Source organism: Momordica charantia (genome assembly GCF_013281855.1).
Source record: "Momordica charantia cultivar OHB3-1 chromosome 4 unlocalized genomic scaffold, Mcharantia_2.0 BLBB01000004.1, whole genome shotgun sequence".
NCBI lineage: Eukaryota > Viridiplantae > Streptophyta > Magnoliopsida > Cucurbitales > Cucurbitaceae > Momordica > Momordica charantia.
This window is the reverse complement of record NW_028275162.1, coordinates 6,585,273-6,611,220: the sequence shown is the minus strand read 5'-3', so window position 1 is coordinate 6,611,220 and position 25,948 is coordinate 6,585,273. Positions and strand designations below refer to the sequence as shown.

General features: G+C 36.4%; 2 protein-coding genes across 2 annotated transcripts; one reads left to right on the top strand and one right to left on the bottom strand.

Annotated features, from left to right (window-relative positions):
- Positions 1 to 10,016: 10,016 nt before the first annotated feature.
- Positions 10,017 to 11,868, top strand: LOC111012177 (uncharacterized). Its single transcript, XM_022286232.2, has one exon. It carries the CDS (start codon positions 10,472 to 10,474, stop codon positions 11,489 to 11,491), a length of 1,020 nt encoding a protein of 339 aa, XP_022141924.1. The 5' UTR covers positions 10,017 to 10,471; the 3' UTR covers positions 11,492 to 11,868.
- Positions 11,869 to 24,789: 12,921 nt separating this feature from the next.
- Positions 24,790 to 25,735, bottom strand: LOC111012168 (uncharacterized). Its single transcript, XM_022286221.2, has one exon. The coding sequence runs from the start codon at positions 25,651 to 25,653 to the stop codon at positions 25,018 to 25,020; it is 636 nt and encodes a 211-aa protein (XP_022141913.2). The 5' UTR covers positions 25,654 to 25,735; the 3' UTR covers positions 24,790 to 25,017.
- Positions 25,736 to 25,948: the final 213 nt, after the last annotated feature.

Here is a 25,948-nt window from a genome sequence, read left to right as displayed (position 1 = left end):
TACTTTCTGAAAACTTAGCAATCTCGCCCGAAACCGCAGAAAGCCATAAACCCAATTCAAGAGGTTCTCAAAACACACGACAATTTCTACCTAATTCGCCCGAAAGACATAAATATTTCACATAATTGTTCAAACTAAAACCCTAAACCCACAACGTCAAAGAAGAACTCCACAGCGAAATTAAACATGACCCATGGCTATTAAGTGTAGGTTTAGTGAGATGAGATCCTAACCTTGGTTTCGCGGGCGAGGCGCAGTCGAAGACATTCAACGGGAACAATTCGCGAGGCGTTGAAAAGCACGCACGATAACAGAAAAACGGGCGAAATGAATAGGAAGAAATACACCAGAAAGATTAAGAGAGGAAGAAGGAAGAAGAAGTGACTTGAATAACTTCAGTGGTTCGAGCGAGAAAGATCAAGAGAGGAAGAAGGGGAAGAAGTTGAAACGCACGAGAAAGATGAAGAGAGGGAAACGAGCGTTCAACGGTTGTTTTTTAATTGAGGGTATAAACGTAATTCCAACATTTTTTAGATTCATTATTTTAATATGGTGGTCCATTGAAAACAATTTTTCAATTGTGGGCTATTTGAGCAAATAGTTTTTTTCAGTGGGCCATTTATGTCAATTTCCCTAATATCCCCCCTCAAACTATGCCTAGGTAGGCAAAAGTTTGGACAAAAGGAAAGACAACCGAGCTACAGTAAGGGGCTTAGTAAAAAGATCAGCAAGTTGAGCCTCAGGAGGAATAAAGCGAAGAGAAATATCACCACGAACAACACGTTCTCTGATAAAGTGAAAATCAATCTCTATATGCTTTGTTCGCCCATGAAAACCCGGATTCTTGGCAAGGTGAATGACAGACATGTTATCACACCAAATAATAGGTGGCTTGGACCCAAAAATATGCGGCTCACACAAAAGTTGCCACAACCAAGATAACTCAACAGCCGTAATAGCTAGCGAACGATACTCCGCTTCAGTAGAACGACGTGAAACAGTGGACTGCTTCTTAGTCGCCCAAGAAATCGGATTTGCACCCAAAAAAATAAGAAATCCAGAAGTAGAACGCCTGTCAACAGAATCACCTGCCCAATCGGAGTTAGAGTAAGCATGTAGACTCAAAGAATCAGAGGACCCCTCTCGAAATAATAAACCAGTATTCAGAGAACCATTTATATATCGAAGTACGCACTTGGCAGCAACTAAGTGGTCAGCAGTAGGTTTCTACATAAACTGAGACAGGCGGCTGACTGGAAATGCAAGGTCCGACCGTGTAAAAGTCAAATAGTGAAGGGCCTCAATAATGGACCTAAAGTTACGAGCATCATCATCAGAGCAAAAATCAGACTGAGACATTGATGATTTGAGTGCAAGAGGCATAATACATGGTTTTGTCGAAGCCATGCCAAAACGATGTAAAAGATCTCTTAGCATACTTGGTCTGATTGACATGAATACCATGAACAGAGCGAGTAACCTCCAGACCAAGAAAATATCTCAAGCTTTCCAGATCAATCATATCAAAGGAAGAACGCAGCAACTCAACCAAAGTATTAATATAAGAAGACGAGCTCTCAGTCACAATGATATCGTCAACATATCATAAAAGGTATGTAATAGAAGTACGATCCCGTCGGATAAACAATGAAGAATCAGCAATCCAAGCAACAAAACCAAGAGTCAGAAGATGAGAAGTAAAACATTCAAACCAAGCTCTAGGTGCTTGCTTAAGTCCATAGAGTGCTTTGAGAAGTTTGCAGACATGAGTAGGATGTTGGGAATCAACGAAACTCTGAGGTTGCTGCATATATACCTCTTCACGGAGCGTTCCATAAAGGAAAACGTTTTTTACGTCAAGCTGACGAAGGGGCCAACTGAATTGAGCAGCCAAAGAGAAAATAATATGAACCGTTGGCTTCTTAACCACGAGACTAAAAGTCTCCTCATAATCAATTCCCTCTTCTTGGTGATAACCCTTAGCCACCAAACGGGCCTTATGACAAGCAATACTACCATCAGGATTACGCTTAACTCGATACACCCACTTACAACCAATAACACTTTTGTTTGTAGGCAATGGAGTAAGAACCCAAGTACCTTGTTTAATCAAGGCATCATACTCATCCACCATGACCTACTACCAAACAGAGGAAGATGATGCTTTTGAGAATGAAGAAGGTTTAACAGAGTCATCTGGAATAGTGGTAGTAAGAAATATTTTTTTCTTAGAAATTTCGGACTTGCCTCTTGTTAGCATGGGATGAGTATTCTGAACCAAAGGACCATTTACAATACCAATAGAAGGACCAATAGATGTCCCTTTTGGACCAATGGGTACTGCAACTTCTGAATTTGCTGCTGTACCCGAAGGATATTGCCTTGAATTGACTGCTGTATCCAAAGGATTAAGAGGAATTGCTGTACCCAAAAGTCCTACATCCATAGCAGCATTAATTGAAGAACCAGAGACATAGCAGGTGTAGGTACTGTTGTACCCGTGACAGTCATGGTAGGTGAATTTAAAGCTACTACACCCATTTCTGAACGTAGCAGTAGCAGTGAGCAAAGGTGAATTATCACCATCAAATGGACCCATAGCAGCAGTAGGCCTAGCAGAAAATGGTTCAGAAACAGTACCTGTGATCGTGGGAATATTGGAAGTAGAAATAGGTGTGGGAAACAAAGTTGGTGAGGTTTGGGAAGAAAGAAATAGAGGTAATAGAGAATTATAAGATGGGTTTGAGGAAAATGAAGAAGAAGACGAGGATGAAGTGGAGTGAGAAGCAAAAGGAAAGGTAGACTCATCAAAAAGAACATGACGAGATGTATACATTTTACCATTGCTCATGTCGTAGCACAAGTAACCTTTATATTCCAATGGATAACCAAGGAAGACACACCTAGATGTTTTGGTTGAAGTTTAAGAGAGTTATAGGGTTTTAGAAGAGGATAACATGCACATCTAAAAGTACGAAGATGGGAATAGTTCGGAGGTCTTTTAAAAAGGCACTCAAAGGGAGATTTACCATGTTGAATAGATGAAGGCATTTGATTGATAAGAAAAACAGTAGTAGCAAAAGCATAAGGCCAAAAGGAGAGCGGTAGAGATGATTTAGAGATTAAAGATAGGGCGATTTCGACAATATGACGATGCTTACATTCAGCAACGCCATTTTGTTCAGGAGTATAGGCACAAGACTTTTGATCGAGTATGCCAAGAGTGCTAAACAGAGAGTTAAAATGATTATTAACAAACTCACCCCCTCCATCACTACGAAAGATTTTAAGTTTGAAAGAGAATAGGTTTTCAACTAAAGACTTGAATTTAATGAAGACATGATAAACATAAGATTTAAGAGCAAGGGGAAAAACCAAGTATAGCGAGACATATCATCCACAAAAGAAACATAGTATTTATGGCCATTTACAGAAATTTCAAGAGCAGGGCCCCATACATCAGAATGTACAATCTTAAGAGGAAACTCAGTAGTAGAAACAGAACGAGAAAATGGTAATTTGCACATTTTACCATGTAAACAATGTTCATAGAAACATTTATTTGATTTAAAGCATGGTAAATGTAAAAGACTAAGAATAGTACGAAATACATGATGACAAGGATGACCTAACCTATTATGCCATAGGGAATAAGAGGAAACCGCATTGACATGAGGAATTGGTCCACTGGAAGCAACAAAGGCATGGGGCGATGAAAATGAGGCTTTCAAAGAAGGAATGTGATACAAGCCATTCACACTAGGTCCTTGAAAAAGAAGACCGCCCGAAGTTTTGTCCTGAATAAAGAAGTTATCATAATAAAAAACAACAATGCAATTATTGTCGACACAAAGTCTATGGACAGACAATAAATTTGCAGAAATTGAAGGAACACGAAATAAAGGAGATAAAGAGAGGGAGAAGGATGGAGTTTAGAGAATACCACAACTTGAGTGAGTAACAGGAAGGGACTGCCCACTGCCGACAGAAACTTGATCTTCACCATTATATTTAGAGGCGTTGGAGAGATGACTCAAATCGGATGTAACATGAGCGTTACAGCCAGAGTCAGTAAGCCAAGCGGTAGAAGAAATTCCAGAGACAAAATTATGGTTTTGAGAGGCTACCATTGCTGCAAGCTGCATAGAAGGGTGTCTCCCTTGATAATTGTAGTTCATTCTATTATAACAGTCTATAGCAGTGTGCCCCGGACAGTTGCATATTTGACAAACAGCACGATTGTCAAGTGAAGAAAACTGTGTAGAAGTGAACAACGAATTTGAAACACGGCCTCGACCTTGATTTCCTGGCAAAAATCGACCATGATTAGTATGTTGAAAACGACCTCGATTACCTTGATGTTCAGAAGTAGAGGATTTTCGAGAAAAATTATTTCGCTGCTGTGAGATCTGAGAAGCGAGCATAGCCGAAGGTTGAGGAAGAATATCCTCGCGTTTATCCTGCTTATTAATTGCTGATTCTTTAGACAGTAGGAGAACATGAATTCTTCAAATGAAATGGCTTGAGGACGAGTACGAATTGATGTGCGAAAAGCATTGTACTCTGCAGGGAGGCCATTTAGGGCATAAATCAATAAAGCCTCATCATTGATAACAACCGATACATTTGCAAGCTTGTCTTTGAGTTCTTTGATACGCTTGACATAGTCACTGATGGATTCCCCTGGCTTCTTGACACTGAAGATCGGTTTTCAGATTAACAACATTTGTCCGACTATTTGACAAGGAGTGCTTCTCAAGAACGTCCCAAATTTCCTTCGATGTGGTGCTTCCAACCACATAGGCCAAAGCAGCAGGTGAGAGCGTGACATTTATCAGAGTCATGAAAGCCTGATCTTTGACGATCCATTCTTCAAACATTGGATTGATTGAAGTCACAGAAGAAGATTCTGTGGTTGTGATCAGAAATTGTTGAGGTTGGACTGTTGTTCCCTCAATAAACCCAAACAATTTGTGTGCCTTGAGAATTGCGGTGAGTTGGAACTTCCACAAGACGTAATTTGATGAATCTAATCGAATTGACATAAGGTTGCAGATATTTGACAACAGAAAGATTGGTGAATGTAGATTACCAATCGAAGAACTAGCAGTCTGTGATAAATCACCACTCAAGGAGGACGACGATGTCATGGAAAGAGAAAATCAAGGAGAAGAAAATCGCTCTGAAATTGGGGATCTATCGACGCGTGTCTTTACGCTATGATACCATGAGATAATTCACAGTAACGTGAATTTTGTATATTATTCTCCTTAACGATAATGTAAAGGCATTCGAAACAGAAGTATTAACTGAATAACAAAATGTTAACCAAATAAATACCTAACTATTACTTTGGTTATATACATATAATATATCATACACTTTTTCTTCATTTTCATTTTATCTTAATTGTCTAAGGCAAATAAAATTACACAAAAAAAATATTACTCTTTAGGCAAATATATTTTCATTTTGATATATTTATATGAATTTGTGTCTAAGTTTTACATAAAGTTATACAAAGTTGTGGATTTTGTTGGAGCATATTCCCAATTATGTATAAGCTCGAGAGAACCTTGGGGAATGTTTAGTAAATAAATGCCATCATCTTTAGCATACCAAATGCAAGACTGAAAATTGCATCTATAAGATAGCCACTCGTGTTTCTCTCTCCAAAACACTTCGAACGATGCATGTAAATTCTTTGGAGTTCTAAAGGTACACCAATAAAGCGTAGTCGAAAACATATTCTCTTTAAATTGCCATTGGAAGTTCTGGCCGACTTTCAAAACATGGTTGCCCAAATCATCGTCTTTTGATTTGCAATGGAGGAACAAAGCTTGATCCGAGCTCAATTTGTTTACAATTCCCACTCTCCATGAACTCAACGGCCGTTGGTATTTTGAATCCTCCAAAGCTGAACATGGTTTTCCTGTCGTCACCAATATCAAAACAAGAAATGAAATTACACATCAGTTTACTAAAGAATCCATTGTTTATTTCTCTCCGTGGGTTCTTTCAATTTCTCCTTTTCTTATAGATAGCAAGGTTGAGAATTTGTTTGTTTAATTTTAGTAATGTTTAGTTTTTTTGTTAAACAATTTTAAGGTTTTATTATTTAAGTTATTTAAATTATTATAATGGGACGGTAATCTCTATAATTAGAGGTTGTTTAAGCTTTTTGAATTAGTTTTTAACTTTATCTAATAAATGGTTAATTTTCGTTTATTTGTGGTTAATTAACTACCAAAATTTTAGGATTAGGCCAATAATATATATATTGTGGGTATTGGTCAGTGGTATTGGTCTGACATGTCGTTAAATAAAAAAACTAACATATAGAATGAAAACTTCAACCAAAATTCATTTCTCTACGTATCACTTTGGCATGAAAAAGAAAATACCATTTCCATTGATTTTTTTAAAGCATAAATGTTATGTTTTCTAAAAAGAATAAAGGAAAAAGACGAGACCCATTACAATGATATATTTTTGGCATCTAATATATGAGTTTGTCAGTTGTTCAAGTATCCAATATATTTTATAAAGAGTAGCCAATATTTTTTTAGTATAACATGTTGGGGTGGGAAATCGAACTCACAACCTCTTGGTTGGAGAGATATGCCAATTACCGCTAAGCTATGCTCGCTTTGATAGCCAATGTTTATCATAAACCATTGTAAGACCCCTTCTATTTTCAATGCGGTATCCTTAACAGGAGATTTGTGTGTTTTGGTGATGGAATTCATTAACATATTGTCACGTACAGCTGATATGTATGCATATGCCTTAAAACCTATCATTTTTGAGTTTGACTCACCCATTTATAATCATACATGCAGTTTGAACACATTGCTTCGTCTTGATAGATTCTTATTCATGATAGCAAATCTGAATTGTATGCATATGGGAGCTAAAAATTTCGTGGATTTGTAGAAGCCACCGTAGTTTTTCACTTGTCCTATTACGTGGAAATGGAGTGTTGCATACCATCCCAACATAACTTAACATAAGGTAAAAGAATGCAGCACTAATCAAGCCGATCAACTGAACCGTTCGATCTCGATTCTACTACTAAACGTAGAGTCGATCAATCAACTCGGAGTGAGAGTTTGAACTCATGACCTCTTGGTCAAAGATAAGTACCTTAACCATTTGAGCTATGCTCGATTTGGATATATAAATGCAAATTATGTTAGATTAATGTATAAATTATATGAATATTCGTAAGGGCGTTTTTGGAACATTGTATAAATTTAAAACATTCTCATGAATAAATCCTCCAAAACAAACGTGGTTATCGAGATATTCTCGGACATCCTTATATATTTTCCTACGAAACAAACGTGGTCCTCTAAAGATGCCGAACATCTAAAATTCTAGGCATCTGAAGATGCCGGACATCTACATTCCCAAAAAACAAACGGCCCCTATAGGTCATGTGATAAGTCTTGAAAGTAAAAATTACAAAAGTTCAAACTCATGACCTTATAAATATCAAAAGGACCACATAACCACCTCACCAAACAAGCTATTTAGAAAAAAAATGTCTTTTGAACATATAATTTCACGGTGGCATCACGCCAGCCATTTAGCGACATGGAATTAATAATAGCCATTACCACAAAACAAATGGACACCAATAACCTACAAAAGTTTTTGGAATGCTCGACCCGCCCCTTTTAATTGTGCCCAAATGACTCACTTTAATATTTAATTGAAAGGAAATTACACTGTTACCCCTCTATTCAAAAATCAAAACCGTTCATCCCTTTGTCTTCTCCTTCAAATTTCTTCTCCGTTTCCCTTCAAGATAAGTTCGATTTCTGTTAATTTTTGTTATTTTCCATTAATTTGAATGTTAGGGTTTTGATTTTCATTTCTGTTGAGTAGTTGAATATTATGTTTTTTCGTCGATTCCATTTTCTGGTGTTTTTTGATGAACGAAAACATGAATAACATTGCATCGATTTAGGTTTCGTTTCTCGTGTATTTCATTTTTCAAAAAATAGGAGGACTGTTTACTCTTTGTTTCATTCATTGTTTTTGGTTCTTTAGTATATTTTCTATCAAATTGAGTTATGTGGTCTCTGTGTGTGAGGTTTGTTTGAGAAATATTTGTCGTGGAGGTTGAAGAAGAAGGGTGAACTCGGGCGAAGTGGGATGGATCTCGTGTGAGGTTGAAGAAATTCCAAACCTGGCTCGAGGTTTCTAAGCCTCTGTCCAATTTCTCGGGAACGACCTCGGGCGAGGTTGGCCCGAGGGAATTCAAATACACACAACCTCGCACGACATTTGTGCTCTCTGTTATTTTTCTCGGGTTTAACCTCGGGCGAGGTCGAGCCCGAGGTATTCGGAAGAGGCTGAACCTCGAGGTTGAGCCTCGAGGTTCGGCCTCTTCAAATACCTCGAGCTCAATCTTGCGGTTAACCTCGAGGTTGAACATATTTCGAATACCTCGGGCTCAAACTCAACCAAGATTGTCCTGGGAAATTTTCCAAAGCGTCCAAAACCTTCCTAAATCCTAAACCACGCTCGAGGTTACTCCCACTTCGCCCGAGTTCAGTCTTCTTCAACCTCCCATCACCTCAACCTCCGACATTTCAACAAACATTACACCACCACCACAACACATAAGAACCATAGAGAGCAAAAAATCAAGAACAAATAAACAAAGTAGATTTCCTTTCCCAAAAATGAAATCCAAGTCGATGGAAAACTAAATTGATGGTTTATCATTCACGTATTTCTTCATCTAAGCATCGAAAAACAGAATCGACGGAAAAAAAAGACCATTAACTCCTCAAACGCAATAAAAAACCAAGTCCTAATCTTCAAAATCGATCGCTCACTATATACGTTAACAGAAATCGAGCTTACCTCGAAGTTTTAATCTTAAGATTAACTTTCTTGCAAGAGGAATTAGCGATGGGAGAACGAAGAAGAAATCTCGAACAGAGAAGAAATCTCGAAGAGTTTCTTTTTTGAATCGAGGGGTACTGTTGTAGTTTCTTTTCAATTTAAATTCAGTTAAATATTAAAGTGGGTCATTTGGGTACAATTAAAGATGGTGGGTCAACATTTCAAAAACTTTTAAGGGTTATTTGTGTCAATTTCTCATTGGTTAGCTCTCATTTTATTCATACCTAAGCCATTTACAAAACTCCTCCCCTATTCCTCCCTCTCTCTTTGTCCCTCTTTGTCACGTCATGTATTATTTAGTAATCTCGACTAAATGAGTTATTTCTTTTGTGAAACTAGTGTCAAACAATGACGAGAGAAAAATGACTTTTACAAGCATTAAATTAATTACGTTTTAAATTAATTTATGAAATTAATTGCATTTTATTATTGATATTATTTTAATTAATTAATTTTAATGTTACATATTAATTTCATGAATTAATTTCTTAAAGTCTTTCTTCTTTTCTTTCATATACCTTGGGTGACTTCTAAAAGAGTGATAGAAGTGTATTGATTAGATTGGTATTTCCACAATTTTTCTACAAGAATTTATGAGCATGTTCTTTGATTCCATTTTACTCCGACGAGTTCACGCTTGAGTTAGATTAGTGTTATCCTTGAAAAACAAAGCATGCATACGATATAACACTAAGATCGTGTTGAAATTGCTTTCAAGACAGCAACTTCGTTCACAGCACAACTATCTTTTCATCTAAAATTCTCCTTCTATTCCAACATCTAGGAGGAGGGAGATTCAATTCCATTTAGTTTCCACTAATGAGTCAACCTCGATTGAATCCAAAAACATATACAGAATCGAACCAACCAATATTCAATTAGTTCAACCAAAAAAGCCGAACCAAACCAATCCGAAACTTCTCATGCTCCTCATTTTTTCCATAATAAAATTATAAAATAGAGTAAAAAGGTAATCAATTGCCAAAATTTATCCCTAATCCCTATCCCCCACTCAAACCTGAAAAGAACACTGCCCCCACACGCCCCGCCATCGCCTAAATAAAGCCATTTTGTGTTTTGTTTTGTTTTTCCAACGCACGATGGCTCATCGTCCTTCGAAACCGCTCCATTGCCATTTTGCTATTAAATCCCCAATCTCTCGTCTCCCATTTTCCCATTCGAAAACCAGAAACCAAATCCATTCCCCTCATCGGATCCTTCTTCCACCGCTCCGGTCGGATCTTCAGCGATGCGCCGCCGTTGATCTGATCTGGTTCGTCGATGATTCTCAGGACAAGGGCCATGGAGTTCCAGAGGATGCGCCAGTTGATGCTCATTTGGTGTGGAATCAGAAGCTCCCGAGTCGCCCTCGTGGGTGGAAATCACACCGCTGCTAGGTTTTGCTCTCGCTAGAGGTTTTCTCCTCATACTTCTTCCTTCTCCCGAAATCTCCCCCATTATATCGAAATCTCATCTTCTCAAGCTTTAGATTCTGGGTTTTTTTCCACCAATTCTTCGAATCCGAATCCAAATCCATATCGAATTCACCATGGATTTTGCCCGTTTTAATCGAGCCAAGAACCAACTCAAGATCAAAGGATTCAGAAATGGCGCCGGTGGCGCCTGGAATTCTGACACGCATCTGGTTATCAAGTTTCCTGATCCACGGATCCTTCACGTAATCTCTCGTTCGTTGTTTTTGGCTTTGGTTATTCTCACTCTGCCTTGTATTGTTTCCATTCTCGGGCGAGAAAGTAGCTCTGAGTTTTTATCTGTATCTGATTTGGTCGATTCTGGGCAATTGGATCTGCTTTTTCGTGATTTCGGTTACGAAGGCATCACCATTAATGGCCGTAAGGCTGTCATTTTGAGCTCTGGAACCGACGGCCTGACTCAGGTTCGTGTGATGGACAATGACGAACGCAAACTTGACATTGTTCTGGACTCTGATTTTGATCAGAGTGGGTTGTTTTCTGATGATTCTTTTGATTTTGTGTTTGCTTGGGGCAATGTGGACTCTGATTTCATGGATAGAATCCTCAAAACTGGTGGCATTTTGGCCTTCCCATTCACCAACAGTGGCCCATCAAACCATTTCCAAAAGAAACCAAATTACAGACCTGTGTTTCTCAGCAGATACAGCTCCATTATTGTGGCAATGGAGAAGACAGCCATGCCTGATCACATGGTTTATTCTTCAGCTTCAAGAAGACTCCTCACCCAATTCTCATCACACACCACTAAGGCTGCAATGAGAGGCCTTGAGGAGGATATTCTACATGAGCTACCAACCAAGGCCGTGGCAAAACCAAGCAACCTTATGAGGAAAATCAAGTACATCACCGACCTTGTCGACGGTTCTCTCAAACGCCTGAGGCAAACGGTCTCCAACTTCGTCACGGTTGGCCTGCCTGAAGAGAATGGGGACATGATCCAATACTTTGATCAGAACTACCCAAGAAAGGGGCAAGCCGAGGAGTCAAAGTCATCAATCACGGTGAGAAATGCAGCTGTGGATTGGCTGAAGGCGGGATTTGTTGAGAAACTGATGGAAATGAGGGCAATGTAAGTGGTGGATGAATTGTTCTTGTGGATGGAAGAAGAAATGGTGGGAAGATGGAGGTGAAAAGAAGAGAGAAGCAAGAGAGGGGTTTATTGGGAATGCTTGTCTTTTCTTTTGTATGGAAGTTTGGAAGATGAGGGAGTTGCAGTGCATCAATGGTGGGGTTGAGGGAGAAACTGTTCTGTTCCTTCTCTGTTTGATGTGTAATATCAAATATGTTGTAGCAAAGCTCAAGGGTTTAGCCTTGGCTTGGATTTGTGTTTGGTTTGTGGTCTTTTCTCATTCTCTTTGATATAATGTATTTTCATGATTTTGAATACCCCAGGAATAAAAATGTATATCACACCTTTGTTTTTCGAAAACAATAATCTTTTACCTGGTTAGTATTACTGGAGATCCCGTTATTAACGTTCTTATTTATTGATTTCAATTTTATTAAGAAATTTCAGACAACTATTTATGTTTCTTGTTTCTCATTGCTCGGAAACATTCTCAAAAACAAGTTTATTGTCTTTTTCTCGTTTCTAGTTTTGGATTAACAGAAAGAAAATGTAAGGACAAAAAAATCTAGGGGTTTGGGCAAAAGTAATCCTTTTGGAAGAGGGTCCACTTGTCCTCTTCATTTTTTCTTCAATTTATCACTTTTTCTCCCATTTCTCTCTCCTACTTTCTCTTCCCTTTCTCTCTCCTATTTCCTCTCTCATCTCGTTATAAATTCTCTCTTTTTTTAAAAATTTAACACCCACTTTTTCTCTCTTCTTTACTCACCATAAAAAAACCATAAATATTTATTTCTATCTCTCTTTATCCCTCTTAAGCACTTGGTGCTCCATTTATGATTTTTTTTTTTCCGATGAGAGATAGATGCTAAGAGTGAGAGCTTTTTTTTGTGGGCTCTGTTTTTTTTTATTTGGGGGTTTATGTGAACTCCTTGTTATCTCTCTTTGAGGTGTGACCCCATTCAAAAAATAAGGATGGTAAATACGTAATTTTATACAAAATTGATGTCTGAAGGTGGATACATATATCAAAGTGGGTTCTTTAAAATGGTCATGGCTAAATCGTGAGCAGTGAGTCAGCTTTGTCTTTGTAGGATCATAAATTTCTTCGTTGATGACCTCCATACAATCGGGTTGATGATCTCCATACAATCGGATTCCATGATGGCTTGAACTCGAGGGTAGGTATTCATGATTTGCTTCAATGCTCTAAGACCTTCCAGAACTGTCAAACTTTCTAGGGCTTTAATGGGCCATTTTCTTCTCAGGTGTTGACAGTCGGCTAACGAGATGCCCATCCCAATCACGAACCAGCCAGCCAATTCCTCCTGCATTCGATCCATCCAAGTCAAACGAGTAGGCGGTCTCCATCGGATAGGTGCAGTCGGACTCGCCCCAATCTTGCTATTTATTAGATCCACAATTGGTTGAAAACATGGAGTTTTGTTGATATTGTGAAAAATCTAGTTTTCAATTCTAATTTCTTCCAACATAAATAAAGATCTTCTATTGTTCTTGAATCAATGCGTATTAGGATCATGCAATTCTGAGAAACGCGAACGTTTGTAAGCAGTGTCTTAGATTTTTGGTTTTCTATTTTTGTTTACTCACAATTTATTTGATATGCTTTACTTTCCCTTAAAAACACATTTGAACTTTTGGCAAAATTTTAAAAAATAATAATAATAAAAAAATTTGAAAGCTATTTTTTTTGCTTTTAACGGGGACATCCTCGACAACCGGTCATTATTCGCCATCACAGAAACCAGCAAGGAAGAAGGATCCTCCTCGAAAATCGTCTCCACAACAGTAAGAGAGGTCCCTATTATATCCCGATCCATGCTATTTACTTCTTGAAAAAAATTGTGGAAGAGCCGGAACAAAGCAGAAAGGCACACCCTTCACCATTTGTATTTAATTATGTTTGGGAAAATGAATATATGTAGAGGATTTTTTTTCTTTTCCGAAAGACGAATATATGTAGAGGATTAATAAACTTAGTCAAGTGTATTTATAGTAAATAAGTGATAAACTTAGCAAGAGTATGATTGTAATTAAATAATTATGGTAATTACAATGGTGTAATTAGTTCGGAGTAATTTTAGTATATTATAATTTGGAAAATACTTGCCTCCTCATTGAGGAGGAACTTTGTCATTTTCACCACTAAATGTTTGATAACTAAGGGAGAGAAATGCAAAAATATAAACTTTTTAAAAATAATAATTAGTTGTCAAATATTTAATTCCTACGTTTTAATATGTCAAGCTACTATAATCTTAAAATTGATTGATGACGAGATCACATGACACGATACTTAATTCAGTTATAAAAACATAAGAAAAGAAACTAAGCTAATTTAAAGAGAGTAACGTTTCAAATTCCTCCTAATTTTGAAGAAGTTAGCAAAAATTATGACTTTCCTTCCAGCTTAATTACTAATATAATTAAATTTCTACCTAACTAGTTAATATAAACTTATCATCGACCAATTTCAACATTAATAAGTGGAAAAATATAATTTGAAAATGTAAACATAAGAGACTAAAATATAACTTGAAATTTTTTAAACAATAAGAACATTCAGGGCTAACACCGCATATATTTAGCCTTTTTCTTTAAACATCTTCCTTTGACGGTAAGTCACCCAAGTTTTTAAATGTCAAGATTTCAATTTTATGGCATTGTTGGTAGAAATATCAATAAAATGTTGATATCGATTGATATTTCTTAAAAAATACTAATTTGTTAATTTAAATACTTCTATATGAGTTTTTTGTCGTTTCGATGTTTCGATGGATCCTTCTTAAAAAATACTAATTTGTTAATTTAAATACTTCTATATGATTTTTTTTTTGAAAAAAATCATATAGAAGTATTTAAATTAACAAATTAGCATTTCAACACGTGGAAGTGGAATTCAGACTCACAACTTTTTGGCCAGACAAAACTATGCTCAAGTTTGCGTATTTCATCCATTTTTTAGTTAAAAATTATTCAATATTAATGTTATATCAATATTAGTGATATTTTGTTGATACTTTTGTATCTTTTGTTAGTTGTTTACGATATTATTGTCATTCACCACTCATGTCAATATCGAATTCATAGACATATGAAAATGTCGAAACATGGATGAAAATTTTAATACCCAATCATAATTAACAACAAAAGGATATCAAATTTAAAGACAATACTTTTCAAAGATAAACTTCTTATTCAATTCCCATTCCCACCCATATACAAGTGAAGAGTGAGAGATACACATATCTAATATTATATGTTCCTAGAGGTTATAAAGACCTTCCTCTCGAGCTTCATTTAAACAACCTCATTATTCACTCACAACACAACTCCACAATCGCCCACATAGAGGAAAAATTATAAGTTTGTCTAGGGAGGAGAAGGGGAAGGATTGGTGGGAGGGGAGAAGATGGGAAAGTTGGGGAAAGAAGAGGGAACATTGGGGCCAAAAGAAGTGAAGAAAGGTGGAGGTAATTTGAATTCGGGGTAAAATGGAGGAACATTGCTCAGGTCGGGAAACTCGGGAAAGTCTGAAGCCAAAAGCTTACGACCTCCGAAAGAAGAAGAAGAAGCCAAGCTTGAGACCACGAATGCAGCGATAAAGGCAGCCACAACCCCGAATCGAGCCGAAAACGCCATTGTTGAAGATTGGAATGTGGAGGGAATGAGACGATGGATTTAGGATTTTATAGATGAAATTGAAGGTCTTTTTTTTTTTTTTTTTTTTTTTTTTTGGTATTTTCATCTAAATTAGAGGTGGGTTTTGGGTTTGGTTGCAGAGAAGATCTTTATTTAAGGCTCTTTGTAAATGTTGTCAAATTTTGGTTGTTTAAGATGGTTGAGATTGGAATTATTGGGCAATAAATTGTAGGTCGTCCAAAGGGTTAGTGATAGCTTTATAATGTGGTACTACATCTTTACCAGGAACCTATCAAAATAAATATATAGAGAGAATATGTACTTTTTTTAGTATTATAATTAGATTGTTTTATAATCCTTGTTAGGGTTTGTACAAACAACCTGGCAATTTGAAAAACTCGAGCAACCCGACTCAAAACGCATTAGTTGAATTGGTTATTTAATTAAGTTGGTCTTGATTTAGATCGGATTATTTAAAAATCGATAGGTTCGGTTCGATTCACAATTAAAAAAAATTGCAGGTCAACTTAAACTGAAACGAAATTATACATACATATATATTATTCTTTAGGGTTTCTCAGTCTTCCACTTCACTCTTTCACTTACAATTCCATTTATCATCTCCGATCTCCCTCACAATCACTTACCTCTATACATGAATGCATCTCTTCCACCTTTTCTCTCTTAGTCTCTCGCCTTTGTGACGGTCAACACTCATCGTCTGTCTCCATCCACCATTGGTGCCGCTCTGATTGAATGCCCACTTGCCATAAAGTAATGGATACACAAGTATTAGACTTACAAATTTTCATTCTTTGGAAGAACAACAAAATTTATCACAGCTAGTTGGTAAAAGATGGATACTAATAGCATCTAAGTATTTTTCAAAATGAAATAACAAAATAGAATTCCTCTTAACACTAACTAATCTATCACATATCCATTTAAATCATTTGAGATATTGAGTAATTATTTTTTGCTTTATTAAATTTATTAAGGAGTAAGCAATTTTGAAAAAATTATTTAAAAATAATTGTGAAATTTTTGTTTTTACCTAAAGTTAACCTTGAAGTTCTAAAATTATTATTTATATTAACTGAAAATTACAAACAACATAAAAGGATCAAGAGGTTAGTGGTAGCTTTATAATTTGGTACTAGATCTTTAGGAGGAATCTATCAAAATAAATATATAGAGTGAATATGTATTTTTTTAGGCATTAGAATTAGATTATTTTATAATATATCCTTGTTAGGGTTTGAACAAACAATCTGGCAATTTGAAAAACTCGAGCAACCAGACCCAAAACGCATGAGTTGGATTGAGTTAGGTAATAAAGTTGGTCTTAATTTGGGTTGGATTATTTAAGAATCAATTGGTTCGGTTCAATTCATAAATGTAGTTCAACGTGAACCAAATCAAATAAGTATATATATATAATCTTTTTTAGGGTTTTTCAAGTCTTCCACTTCCTTCTGTCCCTTTCAATTCCATTTTATCATCTCCGATTTCTTTCACAATCGCTTACCTCTGGATAAAATTTGGAAATTGTACACAATAACAATTAGCTATGAGCTTTTTAATGCCAAAGAGAAGAAGAAGGTGTATTATAGGAATTCATGAGATACAAAGAAGGCAGCAACAATCATAGCCCACTAATTAAGGCCAATGATTGTGATCTATTACCAGCTGTACAGAATATATTACAAACCATAATTGAGCGGTAAATTAATTAACATTAAAGCAAAATATTCATCTCTTGGTATATGTCTTAACATCCCCCGCCAAACGTAGGGGTGATGGAATGATCCCGAGTTTGGAGTGCATGTCACATAGGCGGGAAGCAGCAAGAGACTTGGTGAGGCAGTCTGCTAGCTGATCACATGAGGGTACATAACGAACATCAATGCACTTATTTGCAATCTTATCTTGAATGAAGTGAACATCAAGTTCAATGTGTTTCGAGCGGGCATGAAATCTACATTTTTTGGAAGGGATATCGCACTCTGGTTGTCACACCAGACCACTGGACAAGAGTTAGGCAAGAGACGAAGTTTGCGGAGTAGGGAGGAAATCCAAAGCACTTTAGATGTAGCATTTGCAAGAGAGCAATATTCTATTTCAGTACTAGACCGAGAAACGGTGGCTTGTCGCTTGGATAACCAAGAAACTAAAGATGGACTGAGAAATATGCAGTAGGATGATACGAACCTATGATCATCTGGATTAGATGCCCAATCAGCATCACAGTAGGCAGTGATGTTCAATGTGTTTCCTGGGCGAAGGAGCAAACCATGGTAAATCGTGCCCTTAAGATAGCGAAGGACCTTTTTAACTGCCTGCCAATATTGATCTGTAGGGTTCTTGAAGAATTGAATCAAGCGATTGACAATGAATGAGATATCCGGTCGAGTTTGAGTGAGATATTGGAGTGCACCAATGGCTCGACGATATTCCGAAGGGTTTTCAAGTGGTTCCCCTGAGAATGCGGAGAGTGATGTACTTACATTAGCTGGAGTGGTGCTGGGTTTAAGATTCTGAAGATTAAATTGATGAAGAAGCTCTGTAATATACTTGCTTTGATTGAGAAATAGACCATGCGTGGTGCCAGAGAACTGAATGCCGAGAAAATAATGGAGGGAACCCAAGTCTTTGAGAGAGAACTGTCCTCCCAAGGCAGTGATGCAAGATGATATATAGCCCGCATTTCTGCCGGCAACCAAGAAGTCATCAACATACACCAGCACGATGAGTGTCTCAGAGCCACTATGAGAATAAAATAGAGATGTGTCCACCTGAGAGTTGCGAAAATCCCAACCAATAAGAAAGTGTTTGAGACGATCATACCAAGCTCGTGGGACTTGTTTCAAACCATAGATAGCCTTGTGTAATTTGCACACATGATTAGGAATCTTAGGATTCATGTACCCTACAGGTTGAATCATATAAACATCTTCTTGAAGAAAGCCATGGAGAAAGGCATTGTTGATATCAAGTTGGCAAATGGACCAACCAAAGTGAACAGAAATAGACAAGATAATCAGAAGGGTGGATGCTTTGGATACCGGACTGAATGTTTCACTAAAGTCAATGCCGGGTTGCTAATGGAACCCTTTGGCAACAAGGCGCGCCTTATGGCGTTAAACGACCCCATCCGAATAAAATTTAGTCTTGAACACCCATTTGTAGCCAACAACGTGCATGGATTCCTGAAATGGGACTAAACTCCAAGCTTGTTAGATTGTAAAGCTTTAAATTTATTGTCCATAGCAAATTTCCATTTACGATATTGTAATGCAATCTTTTCTGTTTTTGGTTCTATTGGAATCAAGCATGGTGGTAATGGAGTTGTAGTGGTAGTGACAGAGAAGGATTTTGGTTTAAATATTCCACTTTTGCTTCTAATGTGCATGGGGTGGGTGGAAGAGGGGGCATTTGGTGGATTTGAGTTGGGTGGTATGGTAGTATTTGGTTCATGTGTGGGCTGAATAGGAACAACATCAGAACAAGTGGGTAAGGTTAAATTAATTGGTGGAGAAGTATTGGATGGTAAAGAAGGCATACCCGATTCTTGCCATGAAGTTGTTGGCACCATAAGGAGTATTGCTGAGGGAGAATTTGCTGATGGGTCTACCCTTGAGTAGTTGCTATGAACAATGGGTGTGGTAGGCGTCGGATCTGATGTGTTGAGAAGATTGGGAAAGAAGATAATTGTTGGGTTTGAAGTAGCAGGTGGTATTCCTTTGGATGTGAGAAATCCATGGGCAAATGAGTATTCAGTCTCATAAAAGACAACATGGCGGGAGATATAGATGCGACCATTTGGACTTAGACACTTATACCCTTTGTGTGAATTACTATAGCCAAGAAACAAACATTTTTTGGAGTGAAATTGAAATTTGTGGGCTTGGTAAGGGCGCAAACATGGAAAGCAAGCTGTACCAAAGACCTTGAGAAATTTATAATCGGGTCGTTTTCCAAAGACTTGCTGAAATGGTGATTTGTTATTAAGGACGGGAGTGGGAAGACAATTAATAAGGTGTACAGCAGTAGAAAAGGCATACCACCAAAAGGAGAGGGGCATGGAAGCTTGAGCAAGCAAAGTTAGCCCCATTTCTACAATATATCGGTGTTTTCTTTCTATCCGTCCATTTTGAGCACTTGTATGAGGACAAGGATGTTGAAAAGCAATGCAAAAAGGCGGTGAGATAAGGAACGAATGAACAAGATTCACCTCCTCAATCGGCACGAAGAGTTTTGATTTTTGTGTTAAATTGATTTTCAACCAATTTCTTGTATTCTAAAAAGAATTTGACAACCTCTCCTTTATGTTTCAAGGGATATATGTGTGAACCTAGTATAGTCATCAAGAAATGAGATATAATAACGATATCCTTCGTTAGATTGTTGGGGTGAAGGTCCCCAAAGGTCTGTATGAACTAGTTCTAGTGGTTTAGAAGCATGTGAAGATGAAAGTTTGAAGAGAAGAGCATGAGATTTGCCAAGTTGACATGCATCACAAAAGGATGAATTTTCTTTTATTCTTAAATTGGAATTACATGAACGCAAGACTTGACAAAAGATTCTATGGGAATGATGCCCATATGCCTATGTCATATTCCTAAGACTGTCTCAATTTTAGAAATAAAGATACTTGGATAAATGACAGGAGAATGAGAAAGAAAACATGATGGGTTGATTGCTTCTGGATAAATATGGGTGGTGACTTGGAGAGGCCTATTAGTTGGCAGCTTTAGGTGGTAAAGTCCATCTTCAACCCTCCCTTCCAACAACACCCTCTTGGTTACCTTGTACTTCACAAGACATTTATCAAAGTGAAATTCAATAAACACATGATTATCTCTAGTTAATTTTGAAATGCTCAAGAGATTTTTGATTAGATCAGGTACATGGAGAATATTTTGCAAGTGTAAAGTAGTTTCAGGATTTGTATTTGGAATAAAAGATGATTTACCAATATGCTCGATTTTCAACAAGTTCCCATTACCAACAGCAAGTAATTCATTACCATGATATTCATCTTGTTGGCTCAGATTTGCCAATTCGGGTGTGCTATGGTTTGTAGCTCCAGAGTCAGCATACCATATTGGATCAGTCACCACTTTTGGTGTTGCGATAAAGGCATTCGCCTTGTTGTGTCCTCCATTATTAGAATGATTGGGTGATCCCATGTATTCCTTGTCAAATCGGTGATAGCAGTAAGATTCGGAGTGCCCGTATTTGCCGCAAACTTGGCAAGTGGGCTTGCTGGAGTTATTTAATCGACCACGACCTCTTCCTCCACGATTTTGATTGTACCCATGACCTCTGTTGCTTTGGTTTCTTCCTCTCCCATAGTTTTGTCCTTGATATTTGCTTAAGGCAAGGTTTGCACCTGGTGCTGATATATCAGTAGCTTTAGGAATTATGTTGAGATGTTCGAGTTGGCACTCGAATGCAAGCATAGTGGCATAGAATTCTTGTCATGTACAATCACTTCTTCCATTAATTAGACATATAATGGAGAGGTACTCAACTTCAAGTCCTGCAACAACATAAGAAATTAGTTGTTTAATTGATATAGGTTCACCTGCAACATTCATATTTGTAGCAGTTTGTTTCATTTGATTCAGAAACTCTCCCATCTTCTTTGTTCCTTTCTTGGTGTGTTGTAGCATGTAGCGCAACTAGTTGATTTGAGATGTATTGACACTCCCAAAATATTTTTCTACACCTCTCCAAACTTCAGATGCAAAGATTAACTCTAAGAAAGAGCTTGCCACAGTGGGTTGTATTAAAGTGGGTTGTATTAAACTGAGCAACCATCCAAGTAGTGATTGATCTTTGATTATCCGGTCTTCAAATGCCAGATTTGGGATCATTATGGTCGGGTCTTCTTATGACGAAACAAATTCGACTGGTTTGCTTCTAGTGCCAAAAACGAAGCCATCAAGCCGTTGTCCTCCGAGAAAAGCGAGGATTGTTGATTTCCACATAAGGTAATTTCCTTCATCCAATTTCAAGTTCAGGGATGAACTAAGTAGGTTGCTGAAATTGAGGGTATTCAGTATTGCTTGGAGGTTGGCTTGGACAATGGGGTTTTCTGTGTTTTGCTTTCAGAGGATGAGTCACCAACAAGGGTTTTTCCTGATATGGGTATGGGTGTTTCGTCAATGACGGTCATTGAAATGAGTAGAACGTGAGCTAGTGTGCTCTGATACCAAGATAAGATTTTGAAATTGTACACAATAACCATTAGCTCTTGGCTTTTTAATGTCAAAGAGAAGAAGAAGGTTTATTATAGGAATTCATGTGATACAAAGAAGGCAGCACCAAAATCATAGCCCACTAATTAAGGCCAATGATTGTGATCTATTACAGAATATATTACAAGCCATAATTGGAAGTAAATTAATTAACATTAAAGCAAATATTCATCTCTTGGTGTATGTCTTTTAACGCCTCTGCATATGAATATGCGTCTCTCTTGACCTTGCTCTCTCCGTCTCTTGCCTCTGTGACGTTCAACACTCGTCATCTGTCTCCATCCATCGTTGGTGCCACTCTTATTGAACACCCAAAAATTGCCTGCTTGCCATAAAGTAATGGATACACAGGTACTAAACTTACAAAATTTCTCTCTCTAAGAACAACAAAATTTATCAGAGCTCTCTACTCTACTCTCTCTATTTTATTGTATGGCTTCTAAAAAGCCCACCCATCTCTTTTATAGATAATTGAAAAAATAGAGAGTCGAAAGAGGAAAAGTTTTTTAAAAACCACTGCAAAATCCTAATCTAAGGAAGACGAGGGATCCTTTTGTTTTTCAATATAGATGTCCAACATTTACAGATGCCTTGAAAAATTGCAGATGCTCGAAATTTTAGATATCTGGCATCTTTAATTCATGTATTTGTTTTATGGAAAAATTTATATGGATGTTAAAAACTATTTTAATAATCAGTTTTGCAAGATTTATTGGGGACGTGCTACATTTATATAATGTTTTAAAAATGTCTTTACAATTTTGTACATCAATTTAATACAATAGATTTATTTTTATTAATTTAATATTTTGTTTTCTATATTAATTTTTTTACATGTTATTTTGTATAACAAATTAATTCATTTAATTTAATATAAATTTCATTTTCGAACTCTAATATTTTCTTAAAAAGAAAATTATATAACTGGTGTTATCTTGAGACTATCAGGAACAAAAATTATAAGAATAATTTGTGTACATAATTCTTCCATGCATTTTCTATCTAATTTTTATCTCTTTTTAGTTTGTAATCTTTAAAAAATTTCAACTACATCTTTAATTTTAAGTTATGCAGTCGCTTGAGTGGCTTGGGGCTAACTTATATATTTTCTTCTTGAGTATGTATGGATACGGTAACGTTCTTGTTTCTCTTTTCCATTTTTCTAACTAAAACAAGTTTTGTTGGAACCATGCAATTCATTTTCTTTATTAAAAATTAAGAAACATAAACGTTACCATCACACACCAACTCAGATTATGAATATTGCACATCCACATAAAATATATTGATATATATATATATATATAACAAAAACAATAATATTAGTTTCTTTAGTTAGGTAGTACTTTAAAATCAGCTCTATCATGACTTGTCAGCTTAACTGAAATGGTTAAAGCACTTTTATCCGACCAAGAGGTCATGGGTTCGAATCTCTACCTCTACATATTGTTCCATTAAAAAAGTAACACTGCCATGACCTTGTATTCAACCCAAAGTGAGATCATCTAGTAATTATTTTTTGAGAATAACAAATCTAAATTAATTAAGCAAGTAATTGATTTTTTTAAGTACTAGAGGTCGAATACACTAACCTTTTGGTACCAAATATATGTCTTAACCAGTTAGGTCTAGGTTGCCTCAAGAATTGATTTTAAAATTCTCCTTTAAATTGAAAAATGGTTAAAAATTCGCAAAATCTCTCTAAATTATAAGTTGTGAAAAATAAAAATAAAAAAGTATAGAAATTGTTTTGACAAAATTATTTTCATTAAATAAATTTATTTTCGTGGAGTATCGACTCCTTGCAAGTGCAAAACAAATTCTCACAAATATTTTTATCAAGTGCACATTATTTTTAAAAAATAAATATTAAAACAAAAAAATTATTTAGAAAAAGAAAACTCAAATGACGTAGATCAGTATTCAAATAAATTTTGAATTTCTGAATGACTTCTGTAGTTCTGTGCCACCCACAATTATTAATCAATGACATTTTATCGTTAAAACGTGAATCCATAAGATATTGAGAGATTTAAATCAAACTAAAAAATATTTTGGTTTGACCAAAAAAATAGGATAATTTAAAAAAATATATATGGTAATTGTTTTTAAACATGTATTGAAGGGTTCTATAATACTCAATCAAGTTCTTAACTTAATTTTGGTTTCGTAGACTAAGTTTTTTTTTTTTTTAATATAAAGTTGGTAGACCAATCACATCTTATAGATGGTTGTGACAATTCAAAATGAGAGCTTGTGGACGCTCCCGTTGCAATGAAATTGAGACAACTATGTGATTTATTAGTGTTAGATTATACCAATATAGACGTATGATATACTATATCAATGGTAGAGGTTTGGTAGATTATTAATGATATCATTAATCTATCACTAATAGCCTGATAAATATTTTAAGGCTATTTGGTCTTTTCTTTGGGTAGGTTTAAGTTCGAGTTTTTCTTTTCCGTGCTATATTTAGAATTTTGTTACTATATTTGCAATGATCTGCACTTATTTTGCCTATATAGTTACGTATTACTAGCTAAATTTTGGATTATATAGATTTAATTATATCTCTAACCTTTAGATTAATGTTTTCTAGGGATGGTAAAAATACTCGCGGGATCCGATCCCCGCAGGTACCCAACTCGATCGGGTCGGAGATTTCCCGGTTTGATAGGAGACGGGGTCAAATCGGGGATCCCAACGGGTTCTTCGGTAGAGACGGGGATCGGTCCCCCGTCCCGTCCCTATCTTCGACCACGTCCTGTTTAATTTTTTATTATATAATAACAAAAATTAATTAAACAAATTTAAAATTAAAAAAATATATTTATAACGGGGAATCTCCACCCCGTCCCCACCCCAAAATTTTGGGGGCGGAGATGGGGAAAAAATCCCCAACGGGGCGGGATGGGGATGGCCCCGCCCCGTTGTCATGACTAATGCTTTCTTTTTATTTTCGATTCTTAACATTTAATAACGAAATATTAACTTGATCATGTCTCATTAGTATTTTTGTCATTTCGCATATCACACGTTAACTCCGAGAAGTTACATATCTCATTATATCCGCATAAAATATATTATGATATACATAACCATAAACAATAATTTAGTTTCTTTCTTGATAATAACTAATCTATCACATCTCCCTTTAAATAGATTGAGGTTACAAATTGAGTAGATTTTTTTTTTTTTTTTTTTGAGAATAACAAATTGAGTAGAGTTCTCTCTATAAATAATCTGATTTTCCAGAATTTTACTTTCAAATAATTATGGTTATATTTTTGCCAAGGTCAGTCTTGAACTTCTAAAATTTATATATCTATGAACCAACAATTACAAGCAACATAAAGGATAGAAAAATGAAGAATTAGCACAAAAAAAAAATCAATATTTATTCATAATATAATGATTATATGTCTAGAAAAGACAGCACTCAATAACTCTTGGAACAACAGTAACAGGAATAAGAATAACATACATGTCACACACCGACTAGAAATGATAATTCAAATAAAAACAATATAATTTTCAACCGTATATGAATATATATTTAATTCAAGTATATAAGATAGATGAAAGCTAAATATGCAGCTGTTCAAGGATTAGTGGTGGTTGTGTGTGGTGGGTTGAAGGAAGGAATGGGTATTTCCTTTGGAAGAGTTGGGAAAACTGGCTTGGGAAGTGGTGGCATCTCAGGTAATTTTGGGAGTTCAGGTTTAGGTACGTTTGGTAATTCAGGGAACTTAGGGAGCTCAAATTTAGGCACATTCGGTAGTTCGGGTAATTTTGGGAGCTCAGGTTTTGGCAAATTTGAAACTTCAGACTGTTTGGAAAGGTCGAGCTTAGGCACATGTGGAACTTCAGAAAACTTGGAGAGATCAGGCTTAGGCACATTCGACAATTCAGGAAATTTGGGAAGCTCGGGCTTGGGCACGTTTGGCAATTCCGGCAACTTGGGGAGCTCTGGCTTTGACAATTCGGGCAATTTAGGCTTTTCAAAGGGTGGAAGGTGAGGTAGGGGAGGCAACTCAACCTTCGGCAATGGAGGAAGTTCCGGCTTTGGTAAAGTGGGAATTTCTGGCTTTGGAAGCTCTTCAAGGACGACCTTAGGTGATGGAGTCTCCAATAGATGCCTTGCACTTACTGTCATGATCAAAGAATCACAACTCATCCATATAAACGTACTCACTAGAAGGGGGAGTACGAAAGTTGAGAAGCAGAGACTTGCCATTGACAATTTTGAATAAGATTGATATATCGAAATGAACTCGATTTGGTTACGGTGTTTTGACGATGAAGATGATCTCCATTGGTGTCGTGTGGAGGGTTTTTATAGATGAAGAGACGTGTGGGGAGAGAGCATAAGGGTTAGGGGAAGGCAAAATTGGTGACAAAATAGAGAAAAATGTTAGTTGTTCAACTTTCTCACCTAACACATTAAGCTATCTACCAAGTTGTTGCAACAAAAGTTAACCTCCAAAGTGTGTAAACAATTGATTCAAACGTATAAATAATTTATTCTATAA

Coding starts and splice junctions, on each gene's coding strand:
- LOC111012177 (XM_022286232.2), top strand. CDS start 10,472: ATGGATTTTGCCCGTTTTAATCGAGCCAAGAACCAACTCAAGATCAAA.
- LOC111012168 (XM_022286221.2), bottom strand. CDS start 25,653: ATGGCAAGTCTCTGCTTCTCAACTTTCGTACTCCCCCTTCTAGTGAGT.